We start from the raw sequence: 25971 nt of genomic DNA on the forward strand, positions 1-25971 counted from the left end.
TGGAATGGGTTGTCCAGGGAGGTGATTGAGGCCCCATCCCTGGAGGTGTTTAAGCCCAGGCTGGATGAGGCTCTGGCCAGGCTGATCTAGTGTGGGGTGTCCCTGCCCATGGCAGGGGGGTTGGAACTAGATGATCCTTGTGGTCCCTTCCAACCCTGACTGATACTATGATACTATGACCCCAACTGGCCAAAGCTGTATTCCATGCCAGATGACATCAGCTGAGACACAGAAGCTAAGTGAGAGAAGGAAGTGTGGGGATATTGGTGCCTGGGGTCTGTCCTGCAGAACAACTACTCCATGTGTCAGAGCCCTGCAGGCAGGGAGTTAGCGACTGCTGTGTGCTGATAGGCAGCAGAGAAGAACTTCTCTGTTTGCTGTTGTGTCTGCACACAGCCTCTGATCATGCTGAGCATTAGGATTCAATAGATTCTACCTTATCACCAACCTTTGGTTCTATTTTCTCCTCTGCTCTCTCCACCTAAGCAGGGCAGTGATAGAGCAGCTTTGGTGGGCATTTGGCCCCCAGGTCACTGTAATGGGTTATGCCCATTCTGAAAGCAGGGGGGAAGGGTTGAGAGAGCCCCCTGGAAAACTGAGTTAGTCTGTTCCACTCTCCCTCCCTGTCCAGCAAAACTATAAAAAGGAAGACACTGCAGCCATTTGCTCTTTTGCTTCTGCCTCACTGGGACAAAAGGACTAAGAGAGAGTCGCTGCTGGCTTCCTGGTTCTCTGCCATGTGGTCAGGCCTGGTCTTTCTCCCTGCTGCACCCATGTCTCTCCAAAGGACAGTTGATTTTGTATATCTCCCTATCCATCCTTGTTCCTTCCCCTTGTGAACCCTTCCTGTTACAGTGTTATATATACATATAGATATATATACACACACATATACAAATATATATATATATATATATTGTTTAAAGAGATTTTTTTACCTCTTTACTTCCAAACTGACTCCAAATTATTTCTTGGTAGATTTACCTCCTCCCTTTTTCCTTATCACCCTTTCTTTCCTTGTTTTTCCCCTTCCCTTATCTCTCCCTATTCTTTCCCCTTCCCTTTTTCTTTTGATCAGGTAAGAGGAAAGCAGAGCAGGGGAGGGATTCTCAGCCTTGCCCTCATCAGAGCTCTTAAATCCCAGTTAAGGCTCAAGCCACCACAGTATTTTGGTGCCCAACATGAGGCTTGGACATTAATATTGCCTTTGGAGAGTAATACTTTGTCTGAAAGAAAGGGATTGGAAGTAGAGATGTCAGTTTTGAAGAATCTGATGTTCCAAGGTTTTGCATGGGTGTTTGGCTGGAGCTTTTGTCAGGGCCTAGCACCTCACAGAACCCAGCAGAGGATGAGGATGACTCAGAACAGGAAATAATAACTCTTACATCTCTGCCCAGAAAGGAATTAAGGCAAACTTGACTGGATTATGCAAGGAAAGAGGGTGAGCCAAGACTAAGCTGGGCCCTGAGATGCTGGGACGAGGGGGTGGACACAGTGGACCTGGATAAGAGGGAGGCAAAGCTTTTAGGCTTCCTCATGATGCTGATCTGGACAAAGAGTTAGCCAAACTCAATGGAACACACACTCTCTGGGCCCAGATCCCCAATGCCGTCAAGAGCCGGTACCACTCAAAAGATGACCTGCCCTGGGCCCCAGTTAGATAGACAACTATGGAACAGGGCATTGGGTATCTGAGACAGATGGCTGTGCTGGAAATAATTTATGGGGATGGCCAGCTCCCCTCAGACCCAGATGAGGTGCCCATGAGACGGCCCTTCATACAGAAACTCACCCAGGGTGCAAAGAAAAGGGAAGCCTGTTTGGGTTGCTGACCTGTGGCAAGACATCGCTGCCCACCTGGACAGGCTGCCAATAAAGGTATGGCACATCGATGCACACATCCCCAAGAGCAGAGCCACAGAGGAGCACAAACACAACCACCAAGCAGATCTGGCTGCTAAAATCTCCCAAATAGACTTGGACTGGGAACACAAGGGTGAGCTGTTCTTAGCTCGCTGGGCCCATGACACTTCTGGCCACCAAGGGAGAGATGCCACATCCCGGGGGGCTGGGGACAGATCTGTGGACATCTCCATGGAGGCCATCTCACAGGTTATCCATGAGTGTGACATCTGTGCTGCCATCAAGCAGGCCAAGCGTATGAAGCCTCTGTGGTATGGGTGGAGATGGTGGAAATATAAGAACAGAGAGGCCTGGCAGATCGATTACATCACCCTTCCTCAGTCTCACAGTGGCAAACATCATGGAATGACCATGGTGGAGGCAAGTACAGGGTGGCTGGAAACCTACCCGGCACCTCATGCCACTGCTTGCAACACCATCCTGGGCCTAGAGAGACATGTCCTGTGGAGACACGGCACCCCTGGGAGGATTGAATGGGACAATGGAAGCCACTTCAAGAACCATCTCCTAAGGGACTGGGCAAAGGAACATGGGATTGAGTGGATTTACCACATCCCAACCCATGCACCAGGTGCAGGGAAGGTTGAGTGCTCAAGGCCTGTGCCCAGTTTGGCCTCGTCCCCAAAGGAGCTTCAGAGGCCCTGGGTCAGAAGGTGCAAGGAGCTGATTGCACAGTGCTGGCCCAAGGGCTTGCCTTGAGGGATGCCACTGGGAAGTGGCCAGCAGGAGGACTCTGCCCTGGTGACTTTCGGGCTTGATGCACCACTCACCCTCCCACCCAACACCTCATCCATTCCTTCAGTCCTGCTGTCCCCAGTCTGGCTCTACAGAGACCATGGGAGACCATGGCAAAGACCTCTCTAAGTTCCAGGGACCAAACATCTCTTTCTTGCCCCTGCCCAGACAGGTTTGATGATCTCTCTTGTCCTTCAAGGGCCTGCAGATGGCTGCAGGAGTGTCTGACCTACCACTTTTTACCCAGCACCACGATTGTTCTGAGGGTGACCAGCCTGGAGTTTGCCCCAGCCTCCTTCTTGGCCTTCCTGAAGATGCCTTTTCCAAGGAGCCAGAACTTCTCTGATGGCTCTGTGCACATTTCAGGGCATGACCCAGGAAGGGTGATGTGAGCAGACAGCAACATTTGCAATGAGCCTGTGCAGGACACCTGAGAGGAATCTCCCTGGAGCAGTGAGGTTTGTGCTGCAGTCACACACAGAAATGTCACAGGATCACAGGATGTGAGGGGTTGGAAGGAACCTCCAAAGAAGTCCAATGACCTGCCAGAGCAGGACCATAGAATCTAGTGCAAGATGCACAGGAAGGCATCCAGAAGGGTCAGGAAAGTCTCCAGAGAAGGATTCTCCACAGCCTCTCTGGGCAGCCTGCTCCAGTGCTCTGTGACCCTCACAGTGAAGAAATTCCTCCTCATGGTGAGGTGGAACCTCCTGTGCTGCAGTTTATAGCCATTGACCTTTGTCCTATCCCAGGGTGCAACTGAGCAGAGCCTGTCCCTGTCCCTTCCTTCCTGACCCCTAGCCCTCAGATATTTATAAACATTTATTAAATCCCCTCTCAGTCTTCTCCTCTCCAGACCAAACAGCCCCAGGGCTCTCAGCCTCTCCTCCCCAGGCAGTGCTGCAGTCCCTTCAGCATCCCTGTAGCCCTCCTTTGGACTCTCTCCAGCAGATCCCTGTCCCTCTTGAACTGGTGAGCCCAGAACTGGATGCAATATTCAAGAGTGGCTTCACCAGGGCAGAGTAGAGGGGGAGAAGACCCTCCCTGGATGTGCTAGACACACTCCTCCTAATGCACCCCAGGACCCCATTGGCCTTCTTGGCCACCAGGGCACATTGCTGTCCCATGCAGAACTTGCTGTCCACCTACACTCCCAGGTCCTTCTCCAAGGGCTGCTCTCCAGATCACCTCCCAGCCTGTACTGCTGCAGTTCATTCTTCCTTCCCAGGAGCAGGACTCTGCTCTCATCCTTGTTGAACCTCATGAGGTTCCTCTCTGCACAGCTCTCAGTCTGTCCAAGTCTGTGAATGGTTGCACAGCCTTCAGGGGTCTCAGCCCAGCCTCCAAGTTTGGTATTGTCAGCAAACTTAGTGAGCAGACTCTGTCTGTCCACTCATCATTGATGAAGATATTGAACAGGACAGGACCCAGCACAGATCCCTGGGGGACTCCACCGGTTACAGCTCTCCAGCTGGACCTGGCACCATTGACCACCACTTCTTGGTCTCTATTTTGTAACCAGTTCCTGATCCATCTCACTGTCTGCTCCTCCATCCCACACTTCCTGAGCTTACTGACAAGGATTTTATGGGAGACAGAGTCAAAAGCATTACTAAGGTCAAGGTAGATTACATCCATTGTCAGGGCTCTGCCAGGCATTGTGAACTCCTTTTGCACCTCAGGATGTTCATACAGTCTTTCCCTACCACTTACACAAGCTCTGCACTGCAGCAGGCAGAGTGTCCCTGGCCTCCTGCTGACCCTGCCAAAGGCTGGGAGGCTCTTCACACCTCCAGTGCCTTGGTACCCCAGCCACAGCTGATGGTGTTTGTGCTCACTCAGGTTCCTCTCACCCCACACACCATGTCCATGCTTGCATCTCATCTGTGCAATGCCAGCAGCCACTGCTGACCTTCTGAGCCTGTGACCTGCAACTGGGGGACAAAGAAAGTTTGCAAGTTGTGGTGAGAGACCAGGGGTGGAAATGGTGGTGGTGAGTGGCTAGAGCAGGATGATTACCCTGGGACAGCTTCCCCAGGCTGTCCAGTGAACAGACACACAGATCTCTTGCAGGAGGCCTGTCTGTGTAAGGTCACTGGTGTGTGCCCCAGCCCTGCGCACTCACACTTGAGCTGTTCCCTGCTGTTTGCATCCCTGGGACACTTTCTTGGGCCTGCTCTGGAGAGAAACCTTGCATGAAGCCCTAAGCCTTCAGACCGTGCCCTGAGCAGATCATCTGACTTTGTGGAACTGCTCTTGGAGTCCATCTCATTCAGAGTAGTTCCCATGGGCTGTCCCTGCCTGTGCTCACAGGATTGGCATGCAGCAGAGCAATGACCAAGCTGCAATAGCACTCAGGCCTCGCACTGCCTCAGGAGAGGCTGGAAGTGGAAAGAGAACAGCCCTGGAATTCCAGGTGCTACTGTTTTCCCTGGGAGTGCTGCTGTGCTGGGACTCTTTCCTCCCCAAAATCTGCACAGGACCTGGCCCTGAAGCTCTGGAGAAGTTCTGGGGGAAGGATCTCAGGAAGGAAAATGTTAATGAAAGGTTCTTTGTTTTTTTAACCAAAGAAAGAGCAGAGGTCCTGCTGCACAAACTCTTGGTTAGCAAAGCAGGGAATATGTTAGAAAAGGGATGACAGATTTATAAAGAGTAAAACACCACCACCACAAAGTACAGAAACCAGGCTGGGCCTGCACTGAGTGACATCAAAACTGCTCTGCTGTTTATTGCTTCTGAAAGCATGCAGTGATCAGTTGGTTCAGGGCAGCCTTGAGCTCCTGGTTCCTCAGGCTGTAGATGAGAGGGTTCACTGCTGGAGGCACCACTGAGTACAGAACTGACACCAACAGGTCCAGGGATGGAGAGGAGATGGAGGGAGGCTTCAGGTAGGCAATGGAGCCAGTGCTGATAAACAGAGAGACCACAGCCAGGTGAGGGAGGCAGGTGGCAAAGGCTTTGTGGCGTCCCTGCTGAGAGGGGATCCTCAGCACTGCCCTGAAGATCTGCACATAGGACACCACAATGAACAAAAAGCAGAGAAAGACTAAACAGGCACTGGCCACAAGAAGTCCAAGTTCCCTAAGGTAGGATGTGGAGCAGGAGAGCTTGAGGATCTGGGGCACTTCACAGAAGAACTGGTGCAGAGCATTGCCCTGGCAGAGGGGCAGGGAAAATGTATTGGCTGTGTGCAGCAGAGCATAGAGAAAGCCACAGCACCAGGCAGCTGCTGCCATGTGGAGACAAACTCTGCTGCCCAGGAGGGTCTCATAGTGCAGGGGTCTGCAGATGGCAACGTAGCGATCGTAGGACATGGTGGTGAGGAGAGAAAACTCTGCTGGCATGAAAAAAAGAAGAAGAAAGACCTGAGCAACACATCCTGCATAGGAGATGTCCCTGCTGTCCCTCAGGGAATTGGCCATGGATTTGGGCACAGTGGTGGAGATGGCACCCAGGTCGAGGAGGGCAAGGTTGAGGAGGAAGAAGTACATGGGGGTGTGGAGGTGGTGGTCCCAGGCTATGGTGGTGATGATGAGGCCATTGCCCAGCAGTGCAGCTAGGTAGATGACCAGGAAGAAGCAGAAGTGCAGGAGCTGCAGCTGCCTTGTGCCTGGGAATGGCAGGAGGAAGAAGTGGGTGATGGAGCTGCTGTTGGACATCTGCTGCCTGTGGGAATGTCTAAGAAAGAAAAGAAAGCAAAACTGGATGACAGACTCCTCTGAGAAGAAGCACTCCAGGGGGTCACAGCAATCCCCCAGCTGAAATGGATTTCCTCTCTGCTTTGTTCTGACTGAGGCTTCTGTGAGGAGCAGGAGCTCAGGCCATGTGCTGCCAAGGACTCATCTGGGCTCTGCTACAGTGGAGCTACTGTGCCCATCAGGCTGCTCCCTCTGCCCTGCACTTTCCCCTGTGCTGCCTTGCAGATGTTATGCCCAAATTAGCCTTTAGAACCCCCCCAGCTCTCTGTGCTCTGAGGAGAGCAGGGGAACACTGCTTCAATGGTTCAAAGGGCAGTTCTGTGAACTCTTCTCTGTCCCAACCCAGAGGTGCAGCTGTGAGAGCCAGAGCAGGACACAGTCTCTCATGAAGAGAATCAAAGGACACTGGGAGCAGAGTGCTGACACCCAAGGAAAGGCTCACCACTACCCAGTGCCCTATGGCAGATCTGGGCCTTCCTGGGGGCAGCTCCAAGCCCAGCAGGATAGGCAGAGCAGTCAGGGATCCTGGAGATGAGATGTTCTAAAGAGTCACTGCCCAGCAGACAGCACCCAGAGACATCTGCAGAGAAGCACTGAGAGAGCAGCCTGAACACAGCCTCCTCCAGGGCATAGCAGCTTCCCCTCATCCCCAGCCTTTATCTCTCCTGCCTGGAGCTGTCCCTGCCAGGAAAGGCTCAAGAGCATCTCAGACTCACCCTGTCAGCAACTGCAGTGACTTCTTCTCCAGTGAGCTCGCAGCATCCTCCCAGTCCTGGCCACCTTGAAGCTCTTTCTGCGTTCTTCATCTCCCTGTGATGCCCTGGCAGTGCCCTCAGCCCTGCTGTGCTGTGCAGGGGAGCTGCTCCTGGCCAGAGCTCCATGCAGCCCAGGAGCCCAGCCCAGCTCAGCAGCAGATGATCAGTCCAGGGCATTTAAAGGAGCCCTATGATGACTTTGGTGCCAGGTAAACCTCAGGGACTGAGAGCAAGCTGATGAAACCTCTCCAGAAGTCAAAGTTAGAGTCAAACTCAGAAGTTTCTTGTAGTGTTAAATTGGTTCCACTGGGGAACACTACAGGGAAAGTGTCCACAGGGTCTAGAGCAGAGAACTGAGGCAGTGCTGACAGGTCAGGACAAGCAGCTCAAGGTGGCTCTGCTGCTGAGGAAACCTGAAGGGGTTTCATTGACCCAAAGGGCCAAGCCCTGACCCCCAGCCCCTGGCAAGGCAGATCCTGTCCCTCAACTGTGTCTCTGGGCTCTGCTGGGGGCAGTGGGGCGTGAGGATGAGCAGTGCCCAGGGTAGGACCTTGTCAGGTTTTGCTGTGGTTTGCCTGCAAAGAGACAACTCCTGCTGAAAAGGAATGAAATGTACCTTTAAAAATACTTTTTATCAGATGCTTTGTGCAATAAAAACCTCTCCAATTAGCTGCAGAAACCTTGGCAATAATTAGAGGTTCAGCAGTATTTAATGAGCCCCATGGAGTATTTGGGGCTGATTACATCATCCTTAGGTACTGCCAGGAGACTCTGCCAAGCTACTGCCAAGAAGCCTCTCAAGAAGTCCAAGTCAGAAGCAAACTCCAAAGTACCTTGAAGCACTGATTGGCCTCACTGAGGCTTGTTACTGACAAAGGCTCCCCAGGGACTCGTTAGAGCAGCTTGTTAGAGGCCAGGATTGCAGGGAGACAAAGGCAAAGAACAGGGGAGAAAAACTTGCCTTTGGTCTAGGAAGCAGAAAGGCCAAGCCCTGACCACTGCCCTTGCAATAGAAGAACCTCACAGCCTCAAAGCCAAGTTTCTCCTCACAGGCCTTGGTGGCAGAGGCAAGTGCCAGAGCCAAAGGCACAAAGACCTTGGTCCTGTTGAGACTCTCAGCCTTGCCAGAGCCCTTGGTCATCCCTACAGCAGTCTGTCCTGCATTGTCACATGTTTGCAGCTCTTTCCCTTCAGGCTGCTGACACCAATCTTGCTTCCCCAGCCAGCTCTCCCCCTGCCATTTCCATCCCTTCCTTGATCTGTCTCAGCTCTCTCTGCCATTTCCTGACACCTCTGGATGACCTCATGCATAGCAGCTCTGCACTTTCAGGGACATTTCTCTGGCCACATCTCCACTCTGAACCTTCCAAGCTGCACTTTGTGAAGGTTTTGGTCTCTCCTCACTCCCCAGGAGAGCTCCATCCTCTCTGAAACCACCCTTCAGCCATGTGGACACTTCTATGGCAGTGCCCTGAGCCTCCATTCAGCAGGCTGAAGCAGCCCAGGCCCCTCAGCCTCTCCAGAGAGATGTGAAATCCCATCCTGGCAGATCTCCTCTGCAGCCTCCCCAGTTCTTCCCTTCTCCATAAGACTGCAGAACCCCATACTCTGACACCAAGAATCCAGATGTGGCCACAGCAGTGCTGAGTCCATGGTGAGGAAAATTCTTGTGTTTGGGTGGCCACACTCCTTCTGCCACAGCCCAGCTGCAGTTGGTCTTCTTCACTGTGTGAAGAGTTTACTCTATCCCAGGGCACATGGAATCACAGTATCACAGTATCACCAAGGTTGGAAGAGATCTCAAAAATCATCGAGTCCAACCTCTCACCCAAGACCTCATGACTAGACCATGGCACTGAGTGCCACATCCAGTCCCATCTTGAACACATCCAGGGATGGTGACTCCACCACCTCCCTGGGCAGCACATCCCAATGGCAAATGACTCTCTTGGTGAAGAACTTTCTCTTTACCTCGAGCCTAAACTTCCCCTGGTACAGCTTGAGACGGTGTCCTCTTGTTCTGGTGCTGGTTGCCTGGGAGAAGAGACCAACCCCCTCCTGGCTACAACCTCCCTTCAGGTAGTCGTAGAGAGCAATGAGGTCTCCCCTGAGCCTCTTCTTCTCCAGGCTGAACAATCCCAGCTCCCTCAGCCTCTCCTCAAGCATCTCGATGTCCTTCTTAAACTGAGGGGCTCAGTGCCTTTGTGACTGGGAATAGGACACACCAGAACATCCAGCTCCAAAGAACACGCAGACAGTGTGAACTGGGATGGGGCCCAGCCTGTCAGGGAGTGGGAAAGGGGATTTAGATTGTACAGGGAGTAGTCCCAGAAGAGATGTTGGAGCACTTCAGGTGGTGTAGCCTTTTCTGGGAGTGAGCAGAATCTGTACTGGAAAGGAGTCCTGTTGTGGCTGTTATTAATAGTTAATAATTGGGTGCACCAGGGGAAGTTTAGGCTGGAGGTGAGGAGAAAGTTCTTCCAAGAAAGAGGAATTTGTCACTGGAATGTGCTGCCCAGGGAGATGGTGGAGTCACCATCCCTGGACATGTTCAAAAAAAGATTGGATGTGGCACTTGGAGCCATGGTTTAGGTGTCAGGGGGTCTTGGGTGGTAGGTTGGACTTGATGATCTCTGAGGTCTTTTCCAACCTGGCTGATTCTGTGTTTCTGTGATTACAAGGTGAAGATAAAAGTTTGAACAGAGCTGTTTGACCAAACCACTGTCTGGTGACAAACCCAAGAGATTCCAAAACATGTAGTGTAAAGTGAGGAGAACATCTCCTGCCCAGCTGATGGAATGAGGAACTCAAGAGTCTCCCAAAAGCAACAGAAAGAAGGGAAAAGAACCACAGGAAAGTCTTGCTCAGTATTGCTCTATGAACTGCAGACAGGCCTTAGGCCTGATCCTTGAAATGGGAGCTTAGGAGAATACAGAGGCTTAGGGCCTGCTCTTGAAAGTGACATTTGCCCCAGCTCTTCCCAGAGAGGTTCTTGCTGTCCCCTGTTCTGCTCCCTCAAGCAGACCAGCACTCACACATGCCCTGCACTATAACAGCCATGCAAACAAAGGTGAACAAGCTCAGGGTTATTGCTCCAACCAACTGCTTGAAACTGAAGCCCAAGGCAGGAATCCACAACCACAGCCAGGCCCAGAGCTCTGAGAAGCCCCAGGTGGTGTCTTCCTTTTGCACTTCATGCAGAATCTGCTCTGTTCCCATATCTCACTAATCATAGAATGGGCTGGGCTGGAAGGGACCTCCAAAGGTTATCTTGTCCAACCTTCCCAGGGACAGCCTCAACTACATCAGGTTGCCCAGAGCCCTGTCAAGCCTCACCTTCAATATCTCCATGGATAGGACCCCAACCCCCTCCCCAGGCAACCTGTTCCAGTGTTCCACTCCCCTCGTGGTGCAGAACTTGTGCTGGCTCCTCCTTCCTGCACAATCCTGCTTTGTTCCCATCTCTCACCCATGTCTATGGATGTCCTTCCTCTCTGATCCATGGAAACACAACACCTTGTGTTCAGTGCTGTGCCCACTCCTCCTTCTGAGGCAAAGACCATGCCTGGAGCCATTCCCTCCTGAGCAGCTATTTCTGCAACCTGTTTCACTCCTCCCTGGGAAGCTGATCCTGCACCTGCAGTCCTATTCCAGAGGACTGGGAGAGCAGAGATCTTCACCATGGCCTTTTCTGCTTCACTTTCTCCTGAGCAAGGTAGAAACCATCAGACCAAGCTGTGCCAAGCAGAGGCCCTTTCCATTGCAGCATTGTTTCATTTGTGCCATTTCACATCTCCTTGGACCCAACTTGGAGCCTTTCACTGATCAGCCACAGTTGTATTTGGGAGCACTGCCCCAGGGGCACAGATTCCTGACCAGCTGAGGGGTAATCTTTTCCTGCGTTTCCTGCCACATCTCCAATACTTTCCCTTTCCTCCTGGTGCTGCCCACCCTGTGTGTTTCTTCCTTATTATGGGATGGTGTCAGCCTGGATGGATGCACAGCCTGAGTGTTTTTCCCACAGGGGTTCCTTGACTTCAGGCAGTCAATGTTTGCTAATCAGTTAGGTTGCATCTCTGGACACATTTAGAATATCTCTTCTTTGGATCAGGAGCCTCTTCCATCCCCATCCTGTGCTTCTAATTCTGGGTTATCCTTAAGGGGAGTGTTCATCCACAAGCTCAACAGGAGCCACCAGTGTGCACTTGCAGCCCAGAGAGCCAATTGTATCCTGGGCTGCAGCAAGAGAAATGTGGCCAGCAGGGCCAGGGAGATGATTCTCCCACTCTGCTCCACCCTGGTGAGACCACACCTGGAGCTCTGTGTCCAGTTCTGGAACATCTATTACAAGAAGTATCTGGAGGTGCAGGAAGGTGTCCAGAGAAGGGCCATGAGGATGAGCAGAGGGCTGGAGCTGCTCTGCTATGAGGACAGACTGAGAGAGTTGGGGCTGTTCAGTCTGGAGAAGAGAAGGCTCCAAGGAGTCCTTCTTGTGGCCTTCCAATATCTGAAGGAGGCTACAAGAAAGCTGGGGAGGGACTTTTTAGGGTGTTGGGTAGGGATAGGACTGGGGGGAATGGAGCAAAACTAGAAGTGGAGAGATTCTGGTAGGATGTGAGGAAGAAGTTCTTCCCCATGAGGGTGAAGGAACACTGGCACAGGTTGCCCAGGGAGGTGGTGGAAGTCTCATCCCTGGAGGATTTTAAGGCCAGGCTGGATGTGACTGTGAGCAACCTGCTCTGGTGTGAGGTGTCCCTGCCAATGGCAGGAGGGTTGGAGCTGCATGATCCTTGAGGTCTCTTCCAACCCTGACAATTCTGTGATTCTCAGCATGTCGAAGAGGTATTATCAGTGTCCTGGATGGAAAAAAAGCCTCAAAATTGCTCTGAATCAGACAATGAGGCAGAAGTTAGTAGATCTGGTTATTTAGGCTTGCTTGAACATGTCTCAAAGCCAGAATGAGCCAGGTGGGCATGCTTTTGGCCACGTTTGGAAAGAAGGCTTTCTATAGGTTACAATACCAGGGTTTTATCCCTAGATCTGTGTTGCTACTGCCCATTATCGCCTCGGGAAATCTATAAGTATCAGCCCAAAGAGCCAGAGTCTTGTCTTGCAATTGTCCACGCTCTGGAAGGAACTACTAGCTTTGCTTGGAAGCTGAACTGTGTTTCAGTTTACCCAGAGAAGACAGCAAGGCCCCCTCGCTGTTTTCAGTGTTGTAAAGCCCAGAGGACAGACACGCATCTTGCCGGGCCGAGAGGCGAAACCCCAGAGGAGCTGAGTTCCCAGGACAGTTTCATTGGACTGGAGAAAGAAGAAAGCACTGCTACAAAAGGATTACAGCCGAGAAACCTCCTCTCTACAAAGCTTTCAGCTACAAATCCTTTGGGAACAAATTCTGCCTCAGTAATAAGCTGCAGACACCAACAGAAAGTGAAACTGTGCTCCTGCAGCTTCCACGTGGTCAGGGCCAGTTTGGTTTGTCTAGATCTTAACGTGTGCCAAGAGGTATCAGGATCAGTGAGGAATTACAGTATCTGATTGTTATAAGCATCTACTGAAGGTCTGTTGCCTTAGGGAATTCTAGAGTTCCCCACCCCTGTTGTAGGCCGTTGCCGGCTTCATTGCCAAGGTTCCTTTTTCTTTACAGTTTAAAGTGCTGTTTGCTGTTTCTGGATTTTTGTACATATTGTTTAAATTGTTACTTGCTCCTGCTGGTGAGGGATCTGTTCCACAACCAAACCCCTTGAATCTGTAAATAAGTTTTGATTAGTGTTTTTCACGGGATTTTTGTGATTAATAAAATTATTAATATTTTTATTAATTGCTCTGCATATTGAACATCAATATATCCTTTTATAGACCACAACACCTGGGCCTTACATCCCTGCTCCTTGCATCAGACTTCTCCACTGCTCTCTGCAGCTGGAGCTCACAGATCCATTGCACCAGCTGCCCCCTGCTCTCCTTAGAGAGCTGCCTGCACACAGCCACAGGTATTGGAATTCCAGTGAATGCCCTCCCCCCTCCAGCCCTTCCTTAGGGTTCTCAGGGCAGTTGCTGCACCCCCAGCAGTTGCTCTCATCAGCTCTCTGTGTTGTGTTCTGTGTCCATCCAGAATGGACATTTGCTACCAAGGGCTTTCTTTCTAGATTCAGGTGATGAGATTTTCAGTTCCCTTTCTCCTTCTCTCCAGCCTGGTGTTCCTTCTCCTGTACTAGTGCCTGCTGGGACAGGATCCATGTGATTAAGAGGAACCCACTGGCAATTTCTGGGGAGCCTTAGATTCACTGGAGGTGATCTGCACCATGCAATGTCCAGAGCAATGTGAACCCTGCAGCACTCAAGGGAACAAATAGTTGGAGAGCAGCCCCGTGGAGAACCTGGGAGTTCTGGTGGACAGCAAGTTCTGCATGGGACAGCAATGTGCCCTGGTGGCCAAGAAGGCCAATGGGATGCTGGGGTGCATTTGGAAGAGTGTGTCCAGCAGATCCAGGGAGGTTCTCCTCCCACTGTACTCTGCCCTGGGGAGGCCCCACCTGGAATATTGCATCCAGTTCTGGACTCCCCAGTTCAAGAGGGACAGGGATCTGCTGCAGAGGCTGTGAGGATGCTGAAGGGACTGCAGCACTGCCTGATGAGGAGAGGCTGAGAGGCCTAGGGCTGTTTGGTCTGGAGAGGAAAAGGCTGAGAGGGGATGTGATCAATGTCTATCAATATCTGAGGGCTGGGGGTCAGGAAGCAAGAGTCAGGGACAGCCTCTGCTCACTTGTGCCCTGGGATAGGACAAATGCAATGGATGGGAACTGCAGCACAGGAAGTTCCACTTCAACAAGAGGAAGAACTTCTTTACTGTAAGGGTGACAGAGCCCTGGAACAGGCTGCCCAGAGAGGTTGTGGAGTCTCCTTCTCTGGAGACTTGCCAGCCCTGTCTGGATGTGTTCCTGTGAGACCTGCACTGGATTCTATGGTCCTGTTCTGGCAGGGTGACTCAGAGATCTCCAGAGGTCCCTTCCAACCCCTAACATCCTGTCACCTGTGACCCTGTGAATTGTCCCAGGGCTCTGAATCCAAAGGAGATCCCAGCAGGAAATACCAAGGCTCCAGCTACAAATCATGAAGTCTGTCTGAGCTTCATCTTCAAGGATCCTTCTGAAGTCACCTTCCACTGCCCCCTTGGGCTCTTCTGGGCTCTCAGCTAATGCATCCATGTGGCAAGTCCAGCTGCCTTCAAAGCAGTGTAAGTTGTTCACAGAAGCTGAGAGGCTCTTTCCATTTCACTTGGAGGGGCTCCTGATTGTCATGGGATGAGTTGACTCTGCTGCTGTTATCCAGATCATGCTGCAGCCATGCCAGCCTCAGAAATGAAAGTGCTGGCTGGAACAAAGGATGATGGGGCTTGAAGTTCAGGTTGCAGCATGGGAGGCTCCCTGTTCCAGTTGCTGCTTCTGGGTTCTGGGATTTTTTGGGTGTTGGCAGCTCTGCTGATATGGCAGTGGGACAGGGAGGGATAGGGGAACAGCTCTCTGCTTTGGGCTTTTGCCTTGCTTGCTGCTGCTTGCTGCTGCTTTCCACTGTGCCTTTTCTGCACACAGGCTGAGGTCACTGTACTTTTGTATTCTGATGATCTGGTTTGCTCAGGAAATTATTCTCTCATTTTTTTCTGTATCAACACAAAGAGGTTTTGTGTGGTGTTCTTTTCCCCTCAGTTCTGTGTTGGGGGAGGCAGAGAGGTTAAGCTGCTGGTTCAGATGAACCCAGTACATTCCTTTTCTGGAGCCCAACGTGGGGCAGGAAAGCAGCTGCCTTAATGAGGACAGATTTTGGCAGGATTGAGGCAACAAAAAGAGATAAGAGGAAGGTTAAGGTTTGAGGCTTGTCAGCAGAGTTTGACAGAAGTTTTGTTACCTGTGGTGTGTTCACTATGTTGATGGATTTGCTTTCGGGGGGCTGATGAGCTGCAGTCCTGTTTGTGCTGCTGATGGTGCTCAGTGTTAGCTTAAGGCAATGACTCAGAGATGTGCTGCCCACTGCCGGGCAGCTTAGTCTGATTTCATCCAGTGCAATACAGGACACTCCCAAGGAAACCACTGTGAGATCTGCCCAGATGTTGGATGCTGAAAAGTGGCAGGGGGTGGGGGAGGGAAGGGGCAAATTCTTAGGCTGGTGGTCACCTCTAATACTTTGAAATTTCAGCCCAGAGCAAGTGCAAAATCCTCCCCAGCAGGGGAAAGGATTGGGGAAAGTCTGTTGTCAGCCTGGGAGTTCCTGAGAGACAGAAATCACTGCAATGTGCTTGGGCCTGGCCCATGCCTCTCGAGCCCTTCTCATCTCTGTGCAGAGGGCTCAGGGGCAAGAGAAGGTCTCTGGACCTACAGACAGTGCCACAGGCATGGCAGCTTTGTCAGAGAAGCAGCCTGTGCCAGGATCAGCTGCCCCTCGTAGTGAATGGTGCTTATGACCAGGATTGTGGCCCAAATATTACCAGAACATGCTTCTGTGTGTGTGACTCAAACCCCCTTTCTCCCCCCTCTCTTCTGGAGTCATTGGGGGGGGACCTTGGCACCACTGAGTCCAGGTAAACAATCTGCCTGGGCATGTTTCCACTCCTGTGCCGCGCTGTCAGGACTCTAAACACATCACCAAGGAAAGATTTCATGAGGTTCTCAGCTCGTGAGGAAGCCAAACCTTTGCTTTATAGAATTTGGGTTCAGGTAGTGCTGAAACTGTCCTGGGTTGAGGGTTTGCTGGTCACCGACAAACCCCTCCCCCACAGCTTTTCCAATCAGTTTCAACTCTAAATTCTAGAACTCATTTGGTTTGTCTGAAGTGCCCAGGCACAAACGTTCTGCAGAGGTGGTTCCACCAACCCAATACTGCTGCCTGTGAATAGAAACTAAATCCCCTGCTGCATAGTTTGTATATCAATAGACTACCAATATATCTATTCATTGATATCCTTGCTGCTCATTCCCAAGGGCACATCTGCAACACTCCTGTAGGGAAAAAGAAGCTTACAAGGAAAGCAGCTGATCCTGCAAAGGACCAGGAGGGATCAGGGTCCCCATGGCAACAAGAGAAAGAGCCTGGGCTGCTGGCTTGGTTCTTATCTCTGGTTTTGGAAGATGGCCAAGGACAAACAGTGGATGAAACAAGCAGCAGGCCCCAGCAAGGCAAAGGAAATCTCTGCTCCTCTGTCCAGGCCTGTGTTTCAGCTGTGAAGGAACTGTCCCAGGAGCTCCATCAGCTCCAGAAGAAGCTTTTGTTCCCCACCTGTACAGTCCTGTGTTTCAGCCATGAGGAGCAGCTGCTCCCCTGTCCAAGGGAGAGAATCTGGGAGGCACACAGCACAGCACACCCTCTGCTTTACTTGTATGACCATGGGGAGGACGTGAGGAAGTGGAAGGGAAAACCCAATCCAGTCCTGGCTGCAGGAGTCTGTGACTTACAGGGGAATTGTCCCCGCAGAGATGCTGCCTCAGTTTCCAGTGGGAAATGGCCGAAGAAGAGCAGGGAAGCTGAAACTGATTCTGGTCCTCCTGAAGGGACTCCCAAAGCATCTTCACAAGATGCAAGGGACCCAAGGCAGAATTAGAGGGGCTCTGCCTCCAACCAGATGGAAGGGAGAGACCAATTGGTTTGTTGGACCACACAGAACCAATGGCCTGGCAAGTTGATGCCATGAGAGGATAAAGCTTTAGTAGATACAGGTGCCCAGAGTGCTCTGACACCATCAAACCACAAGGGGTGGAACCCATCTGTGTTTCTGGTGTGACAGGAGGATCCCCACACCTGGATGTGTTGGAAGCTGAGTACTGGGATGCAAGCCACAGTTTGCTTTCACTTGGAGGCATGGAAGGAGTCACTGGACTCAGACTGCCCCAGAGGTGGAAACACAGCCCCAGCATTTGCAGCATTTGGACTGGGCATGGACTGACCCAGACAGTGCTAGAACAGAGTGGAGCTGCAGAGCACCTGCAGTGAGCAGCCCTCTGGGTACTGCAAAGAGACCTCCTGTGGAGTGAGAATGGACAGTGCCTGAGGTGTGCTGCTGATTGCTGCTGGGCATGGTGCAGATGGCACAGAATGAGGGCTTGGGAATATCAAAGGTTAAGCTGAAAGTTTACTGCCATTACTCCACACCATCCTGCCTCATGCCACCTTCACAGGGACAGTGCTGGCTGGAGCAAAGGACTACAGGGCTTGAAGTTCAGATGGCAACATGAGAGGCTTCCTGTTCTGGTTGCTGCTGTTGGGTTCTGGCTCTCAGGTGCTGGCTCTTTGCTGAGGGGGAGGGCTGCAGGGGTTTAACTCCTGGCTGCTGCTGCTCATTGCTGTGCTTCTTTCTGCAAACAGCCTCAGGTCAGTGTGCATTATGGGATCTCATTTGGATTCAACTCTTTTGTTCTTATCTCAAGTCCTTATCTCAACCCAGAGGGTTTTTTTGTTCCTCTGTGTGTCATTTTTCCCTCCCTTCTGTTTTGGGGGGAACAGGCAGCTCAACCTCTTCTCAGCTCTTCAACCTGTTCCAGCCCCAGAGTGGAAAGCCAACAGAAGCTTTCTGAGTTCTTCCAAAGATCTCCATGAGATTCCCCCTATACCCTCCAAAGATCTCAAAAGTCAGTCCTAGGACTATCCAAATCCCAAACACCTAAGACCACCTGAAAGCCCCTGAAGAATGCCTCTGAGATGCCACTGAAGACTCCTCTGAGAACCTCATTTTTCCCTCCCTGAACTGGGCACACAGTTCCACCCCATCCCTTGGGAGCAAATGCCCCCAAAATTCAGGCATTGAGGCAGAGATATCTGAAATAAAAGCAAACAGACAGGATTTGGGTAACTTTTGGGTTTTATTGAGACAACTGGTCAATGGACAGAGGATTTCTTACCCCAGGGAGACACAAAGCATTGGGGAAGAACCAGACAGACCCTGGCAAAGCCCTGCCCAGCTCCACTGGGTGCTCCAGCTGTGCTGACTCAGCACTGTAATTGTTCTCATTAGCAACAATTGGTGTTCAGAAGGGCAGGAGGTGTTTGTTGCTGCTGGTGTCCCCAGTCCCTGAGAACTGCAAAGGAAAAGTAGATGCTTTTGGTGCTGGAAAGGCCTTCTCAGAGGGGTCACGATTACCCAACAGATTCTAGGTGGATTTATGCCTCCCCTCCAGTGCAGGCTGCTCTCTGGTGTGGGTGTAGCGGTGCTTGTTGAGATTGCCCTTCTGGGTGAAGCGCTTACCGCAATCAGCACAGGTGAAAGACTTCTCTCCAGTGTGGGTGCGGCGGTGAGCAATGAGAGTGCTCCTGTGGCTGAAGCTCCTCCCGCACTCAGCACAGCTGAAAGATTTCTCGCCAGTGTGCACACCACGGTGCTCCGTGAGAGCTCGCTTGTTGGTGAAGCTCTTGCCGCAGTCAGTACAGCTGTATGGCTTCTCACCATTATGGATGAGTTGGTGCCGGATGTATTGATTACTTGTGGTGAAACTCTTGCCGCACTCAGCACAGGGGAACAGATGCTCTCCAGTGTGGATGCGGCGATGGATGGTGAGACTGGAGCTGTGTTTGAAGCTCTTGCCGCAGTCCCTGCAGGGAAAGGCCTTCTCACTGGTGTGGGTGAGGTGGTGTTGCATAAGATGAGAGAGCTGTCTGAAGCTCTTACCACAGCTGTCACCAGAGAAGGGCCTCTCCCCAGTGTGAGTGAGGCAGTGCTGGGTGAGTTGGCCGCGCAGGGTAAAGCGCTGACCGCAGTCAGCACAGGTGAAAGGTTTCTCCCCAGTGTGGGTGTGGCGGTGCTGGGTGAAATTGCCGCGCTGGGTGAAGCTCTGACCGCAGTCTATACAGATGAAAGGTTTCTCTCCGGTGTGGGTGTGGCGGTGCTGGGTAAGATAGCCGCGCTGGGTGAAGCTCCGGCCGCAGTCAGCACAGGTGAAAGGTTTCTCTCCAGTGTGGGTGCGGCGGTGCTGGAGGAGATGAGAGTTCCAGCGGAACCTCTTGCCACAGTCACCACAAACGAAGGGCCGGGAGCCAGGTTGTGGGCAGTGGTGCTTCACTAGCTCTGACCTACCTGGGAAGCTCTGCCCACACTCAGAGCACTGATTCAGCTCTTTGGGTGACACTGAGGGACCTGCTCTGGCTTCATCCTCCTCCATACATTCCTCCCCCTCATCCTGGTCACCTTCATCATCATTATCTTCCTCTTCACAGTTGTCATTCTCAGCATCATCCTCCATCTTCTCCTCTTTTTCCTCCCCATCCTCCTCTCCCTTGGGACTGCACATTGGCTTCTCCAACTTGATCTCTGGGTGCTGCTTCTCCTCCCAGCTCTTGTCTGGGTCCTTCTGTGAGGCCATACTGTGGCAGGAAGGGGTCACAGCTCTGCAATAGGGAAGATGGAAGCACCTGAGCCGAGGACCTCAAACCCTCAGATCCTGCCTGGGTCATGACACTCCCTGACTCCCAACACCCAGCTGGAGGAGAGAATGCAGAGGGGACCTCAAACCTTCAGTTTCTGCCACAGTGTGGGCACAGACCTCTAATACCTGTGCTGAGACCCCAGGTTCCTGTGATCAGTGCCCTGAGGTACCCTGGGACTTACACATGGTCGTGTCCTACTCTGCTCGAGCCTGGTGGCATTGGCAGGGTGGTTCCTGGACCAGGCCCTGGCCTTTGATCTCCCCTGGCTCAGACAATGGAGGCGACAGCACTGACCAAGGAAGAACAAACCACCTCCAACCTTCTCTCACCACCCTCCAGATCCCAACCCCCAAACATCACCTCCTGCTCACAACACACTCCCAGCAGCCTGGAGCATTCCTCAACTCCCACAACACCTGATGTGCCTCAGAGCTCCTGGAGAGGTGAAATATGCTGCACAGGAGGAGGTGGAGGCTGGGAGCTGCCCTTGGGGCTGGGGTCCTGCTGTTAACCCACTCTGGGTTTCTTACCTCTTGGGCTGCTCCAAGGGGCAGGACTGCAAATTCTGCTCTTCCACAGCACACAGGGGCAGGGATGATTGAGAGACCACTCAGCCCCTGACAGAGAGAAGCAAAGGGCTCAGGGGAGAGCACTGATCTGCAAGGGATGGTTCAGCACTGCCCAGGACCAGGCAGCACAGCTCAGCCTTGCTGGGGGCATGCTCCCAAGCCCAGCAGCACAGCCACAGCACACAGCCAGGGCTGATCAAGATGGGAGACATCAACAAGGTTGAGTCCGGATGTGAGGAGGAGGTTCTTCCCCATGAGAGTGGTGAAGCCCTGAAACGGGTTCTCCAGGGAGGTGGTTGAGGCCCCATTCCTGGAGGTGTTTAAGCCCAGGCTGAATGAGGCTCTGGCCAGGCTGACCTAGTGTGGGGTGTCCCTGCCCATGGCAGGGGGGTTGGAACTAGATGATCCTTGTGGTCCCTTCCAACCCTGACTGATACTATGATACTATGAGACTAAGTGCAGGCTCAGCTCCCAAGCCCAGCACACAGCTGCAGGCCAGCACCACAACACAGCTGCCTCCACACAGCCTCTCCAAGGCCTTGCCTAAAGCTTCCTCCCACTGCCTGCCCAGGCCTCTGCTGCCTGCACCTGCCTTTGCCAGCAGATCTTGCTCTGGCCACAGCTCTTCTCCCAGGTCCTGCCCCCACCCCACACACTCTGTGCTCACCTTTGACCTGCACACACCTCTCTGCTGCCCACTCCCCAACAGAAGATCACAGCAGCCCTCAGGACACACACAAAGGGAGCTTCATGATCTCTGCAGATGCAGCAAAGGGGGAAGGGACTTGGGCAGCTTCTTGCTAAACCTCTTCAGCCCTCACTGGGATGCTGGAGGAGTCTCTGGCTCCTACCCAAACCTCACACCTCCAGCACCCTTCACACACCTGCAGCCCAAAGACACTCAGTGGAAAGGGTTTTGCTTTCTTCTCTCCCTGACCATTTCTCTCAGCTGTCTCTTTGCAGTTCCCTGGAGCTGCCACTCCACATCCCCAAGAGAAAAATGAGGTTGGATGGGAGGGCACAGTGCCCATGGGCTGCTGTTCATCTCCCAGTTGACACAGGCAGAGCTGCAGCACAATTCACTCCTTTCACCTCCTCAAATGCTGCCAGATTCTGCCATTCCCTGCACACACATTAGCCACCTGAGCCCTGGATCCTCTCCCCTTTTGGGGGGACAAGGCCTAATTCCTGCCTGACCACTCCCAGGCCCTTCCCTCATTCTCAGCACATCCATGGCCCTGCTGCCTTGGCTGTCCCATGGCCCTGTGTCCCTCATCTCTACTGCCACTGCAGCTGGAAGGGTGGAGTGGGAAATGCTGTGGCTGAGGAAGCATCTAAAGAACTGGGCTGGAAGCAGCAGCACAAGCATGGAAGGGGCCTGAGACTAAAGGCTGGGATCAGCTGGAGGGCTGAAAGAACAGCACCTAGCCAAGGGGAGGTTACAGATGAGGGCTGGGGAGGGACCTGGCAGACACTTCAGGCAGGAAGTGAGGAGAGGAACGGGGACAGAGAGGGAGTGAGACCTCAGGTGACTCCTGCCATGGGCTATGGCTGGGCTGTGTGGCTAGGAGCCCTGAGTGCCTGCTTGGGCTGTGCTGGATGTCAGGAGGGGTCAGGGGACTGTCCTCAGCCAGGCAGGGTTAGGGGCTTTGAGCTTCTGGGGTCAGCTGCTGCCAGCACCATTGCAGGTAGGAGCCAGGCAGAGCCACACAGCTGCTGAACTAAGCCCTCCCACCCCCTGCAGCCTTCACTCTCCATCTCTCCATCCATTGCTCCAGCTCCACTCACTTGCTGCCCCCTCAGAGTCCCAAGGGTCCCACAACATCACCAGGGCTGATCTTTACAGCCAGTAGGGCCCAACAGAAGTCCCTGGATGAGAACATGGAGGAGAATACCTGTGGTGGGTGGAAGGCACTGGGATGTCTTACACAAGAGAGTAGAGACCTCCAGAAGGGACAGCAGAGTCCAGAGGGACACCACAAAGTGTCATCTAGCTTAGTTCATTCCCACAAGGCCTGCACCCATTCTCTACAAAGGAACAGCACAGGATCTCCAACCTCCTTTGCCCTTCCTCTCTGCTCCCAGCAACAGCTTCTGGGATCTCTCTCTGCAGAGGAGCTTTGAGGCCTTGGCAGTGCTGCCAACTGCGGCCTGCAGCAGCCTGGCTCACCTGGGAGCTGCCTACCAGAATCTGTAACTGCAGCTCTTGGGTATGGGGGAGGAGGGGCAGAGAGGCATGGGGGAGGGGGAAGGCATTTGGGGCCTGGGGTTCTGGCCTGCTTTGGTGGAGCTCTGGAGGAAGCTTTGGCCTAGGGAGGTTGCTTGGGTCCCGTGGCCCAGGCGCACTATGGATTGTTGTGGATTTGATGCTGCAGAGGGGGCCCAGGGCAACCTCCTGAGCTTCAACAAGAGCAAGGGCAGGGTCCTGCCCCTGGCCTGGCACAATCCTCACAATCAGGACACGCTGGGGGAGGAGGGGATAGGAAGCAGCCCTGCAGAAAAGGACTGGGGGCTGCAGCTGGACAAGAAGCTGGACAGGAACAGACAGGGGGAGCCTGCAGCCCACAAGGCCAAGGACAGCCTGGGCTGCACCAAAAGCAGCATGGCCAGAGATGGACAGAGGCCATCCTGGCACTTGGCTCTGATCTGCTGAGATTTCACCTGCAGCACTGCAGCCAGCTCTGGAGCCCTCAACATAGGAAGGACAGGGACCTGATGGAGAGGGTCCAGAGGAGGGACACAAAAATGATCAGGGGCTTGGAGCAGCTCTGCTACTAGGACAGGCTGAGGGAGCTGAGGGTGATCAACCTGGAGAGGAGAAGAGAAGACTCTGGGGACACCTAAGAGTGACCTTCTGGTACCTGAAGGGGACTACAAGAAGGCTGCAGAGGGACTCTTTGCAAAGCCTGCAGGGACAGCACCAGAGGCAATGGCTTCAAACTAGAGCAGAGCAGATTGAGATGGGAGGTGAGGAACAAGTTCTGCACCAGGAGGCTGCTGGAACACTGCAACAGGTTGCCCAGGGAGGGGCTTGAGGTCCTAGCCCTGGAGATGTTCAAGGTGAGGCTGGACAGGGCTCTGGGCAACCTGAGCTAGTGCAGGATGTCCCTGCTGACTGCAGAGGGGCTTGGACTGCAGCACCTTTGCAGCTCCCTGCCAACCCAAACCACTCTACGATTCTAGGAGTCTAAGGGCAGCCTCCAGGAGAGGAGGAAAAAGATGAGGCAGAGGAGGACAAGGAAGAGGACAAGGAGGAGGAGAACCAAAATCCCTTCCAAACTCCTCCAAACCTCTGCCAAATTCCTGGAAAGCTCTTCCAGCTCTGCAGAGTTCATTCTGAAGAGAGCTGAGGGAGTTGCTAGGCTCAGGGATGTCTTGCACACTCTGCACAAATGCTCCAGAAGCTTTCCAAGTGCCCTCAAAACCAGCAGCACAGCTCTGCTGCCACACAATGCCAGGCTGCAAGGGACCCCAAGGCTCAGCTGCTCCAACCTTGCCAGCTGACACTGGACTGGAAAGGAGCTGGCCCAGCCCCCTGCCAAGCTGAGCCTTCCAACTCTGCCCTGCAGGGGAATCCACCACTGCCCTGGGGAGATGATTCCAATGGCTGACTGGCAGGGAAAAGCTTTTGCCTCTGCAGGGCACTGTGCCACTTCAGCTCAACTCTTGCAGCAGCTCTTTGAGATCTGCCTTTGGAGCACCACAAACACTGAAGCACTGCTGTGCAAAGCAGCTCAGCTTCAACTTCCAACTGCCTGAACTCTCTCATTTTAAATTCAAGGCAGGGTCCAAGCTCAGACACAGCCCTCAAGCTCAAGAACCAGCCACTAAGGTCAGAGTCAGCTTCCAAGCACAAGAATCCAGATCAGAAATGCAGAGCCAGCCCCCAGGCTCAGAGCCAGCTCCTAAGTTTACATCCAGGCCCCAAGCTCAAGAACCAGCAGCTAAGATCAGAACCACTTCCCAAGCTCAGAGCCAGCCCCTGAGCTCAAGAACCAGCAATTAAGGTCAGAACACTTCCCAAGCTGAGAGCCCCCTCCAGAGCTCACACCCAGGCCCCAAGCTCACAAGCCACCAAACCAAACCAAACCAGGTTGGAAGAGACCTTCAAGATCATCATGTCCAACCCATCAACCAATCCAATCCACCCAGACAACTAACCCATGGCACCAAGTACCTCATCAAGTCTCCAAATAAGGTCAGAACCACAATAATAACCACAATAATAAGCAAATAATATCAGAACCAGATTCCAAGCTCAAGAGCCAGCCCCCAAGCTCAAGAGACAGCCACTAAGGTCCAGAACCTAGATCAAAAGTGCAGACTCAGCTCCCAAGACAGCAACTAAGGTCAGAATCACTTCCCAAGCTGAAGAACCAGCCCCTGACCTCAGAGACAGGCCCTGATGTCAAGAACCACACCCCAAGCCCAGAGCCAGCAGCTAAGCTCAAAACCCCTTTCCAAGCTCACACCCAGACCCCAAGCTCAAGAGCCAGAAAATAAAATCAGAACCACTTCCGAAGCTCAAGAACCAGCCCCTGAGCTCAGAGCCAGCAACTAAGGTCAGAACAACATTCCAAGCTCACAGCCAGACCCCAAGTTCAAGAGCCAGCCCCTAAGCTCCAGAACCAGCAACAAAGGCCAGAACCAAGCTCAAGAGCCAGCAAGTAAGATCAGAACCACTTCCCAAGCTCAGGAACCAGGCCCTGACCTCAGAGACAGGCCCTGAGGTCAGGAACCACACCCCAAGCCCAGAGCCAGCAACTAAGGTCAGAACCACTTCCCAAGCTCACACCCAGCCCCCAGGCTCAGAGCCAGTTTCACAACTTTGCTTATTTCAAATTCCTTTCATTGCACTTCTGCTAAGTGTCCAAATTGAAGCAGTCAGAGAATGCTTTGGGCTGGAAGGGACCCCAAAGATCAGACAGCTCCAACCCCCTGCCATGCCCACAGACACCTTCCACCACACCACGCTGCTCAAGCCCTCATCCAACCTCACCCTCAGCACCTCCAGGGAGGGGGCAGCCAGCACCTCCCTGGCCAACCTGCTCCAGGCTCTCACCACCCCCACTCCAAACTATTTCCTCCCAAGCTCCACTCCAAATCTGCCCTCTTCAACCTTCAATCCAGTCCCCTCAGCCCATCACTCCCAGCCCCTCACAAAAGTCCCTCCCCAGCTCTCCTGCAGCCCCCAGCAGCTACCACAAGGCTGCTCCAACCTCTCCCCACAGCCTTCTCCTCTCCAGCCTCAGACACAACTCTTACAGCCAACCCCCACAGGGGAGCTGCCACAGCCCTCCCACCACCCACATGGCCTCCTATGCACCCCCTCCAACAGCTCAACCTCCTGCCCCTCTTGGGGGCACCACAGCTGCACACAGCACTCCAGCTGGCAGCACACAATGCTGCCAGCACAAAAACCATTGCAGCAAAAGCCTCAACCTGTGCTCAGCTGCCAAAACCAAAGGGACCTCAACTTGGCCACAAGAGAAAGGACCAAACTCAGCCAAGACACTGATCCAACACCCATGGCTGCACAAAACAACCATCGGCAAAAGCTCCTCCTGCCCTGAGCCTGTCTGTGCTCAGGAGGCCTGCAGAGAAACTGAGAATCACTCTGCAACCCCCCAGGGAATCTTTGTGCCTCAGGAGATTGCAGAGCACAGAGGCCTTGGATGCCACCACCCCCAGCACAGCCAAACCGCCCCACAGCTGACACCAGCCCCAGGCGCTCCCAAGCTCAGGCTCAGCACAGCACCCACGCCTGACACCCCCACGGCACCCAGCACACAGCCTGCCCACAGCTCCCCCCCCGCGCCTGGCCCTCAGCCCAGCCGCTGCCCTTCAGCACAGCAGCCGCCCGGCACCTGCCAGCACAAAGCC

At 53.2% G+C, this 25971-nt stretch overlaps 2 protein-coding genes across 2 annotated transcripts in view; both read right to left on the minus strand.

Moving 5' to 3' along the window:
* The window catches only part of LOC137456464 (zinc finger protein 850-like), a 262080-nt gene that overhangs the window by 15286 nt on the left and 220823 nt on the right, over positions 1 to 25971 (minus strand). The window contains exon 3 of the mRNA XM_068167929.1: positions 18368 to 19069. Coding sequence (XP_068024030.1) covers positions 18368 to 19069 — 702 coding nt within the window. The remainder of the gene's footprint in view (positions 1 to 18367; positions 19070 to 25971) is intronic.
* On the minus strand, positions 5385 to 6317 carry LOC137456467 (olfactory receptor 14A16-like). Its single transcript, XM_068167932.1, has one exon. It carries the CDS (start codon positions 6315 to 6317, stop codon positions 5385 to 5387), a length of 933 nt encoding a protein of 310 aa, XP_068024033.1.

The sequence above is a fragment of the Melanerpes formicivorus genome, unplaced genomic scaffold (assembly GCF_026170545.1).
Source record: "Melanerpes formicivorus ecotype bairdi unplaced genomic scaffold, bMelFor1.0.p_v2 SCAF_126, whole genome shotgun sequence".
NCBI lineage: Eukaryota > Metazoa > Chordata > Aves > Piciformes > Picidae > Melanerpes > Melanerpes formicivorus.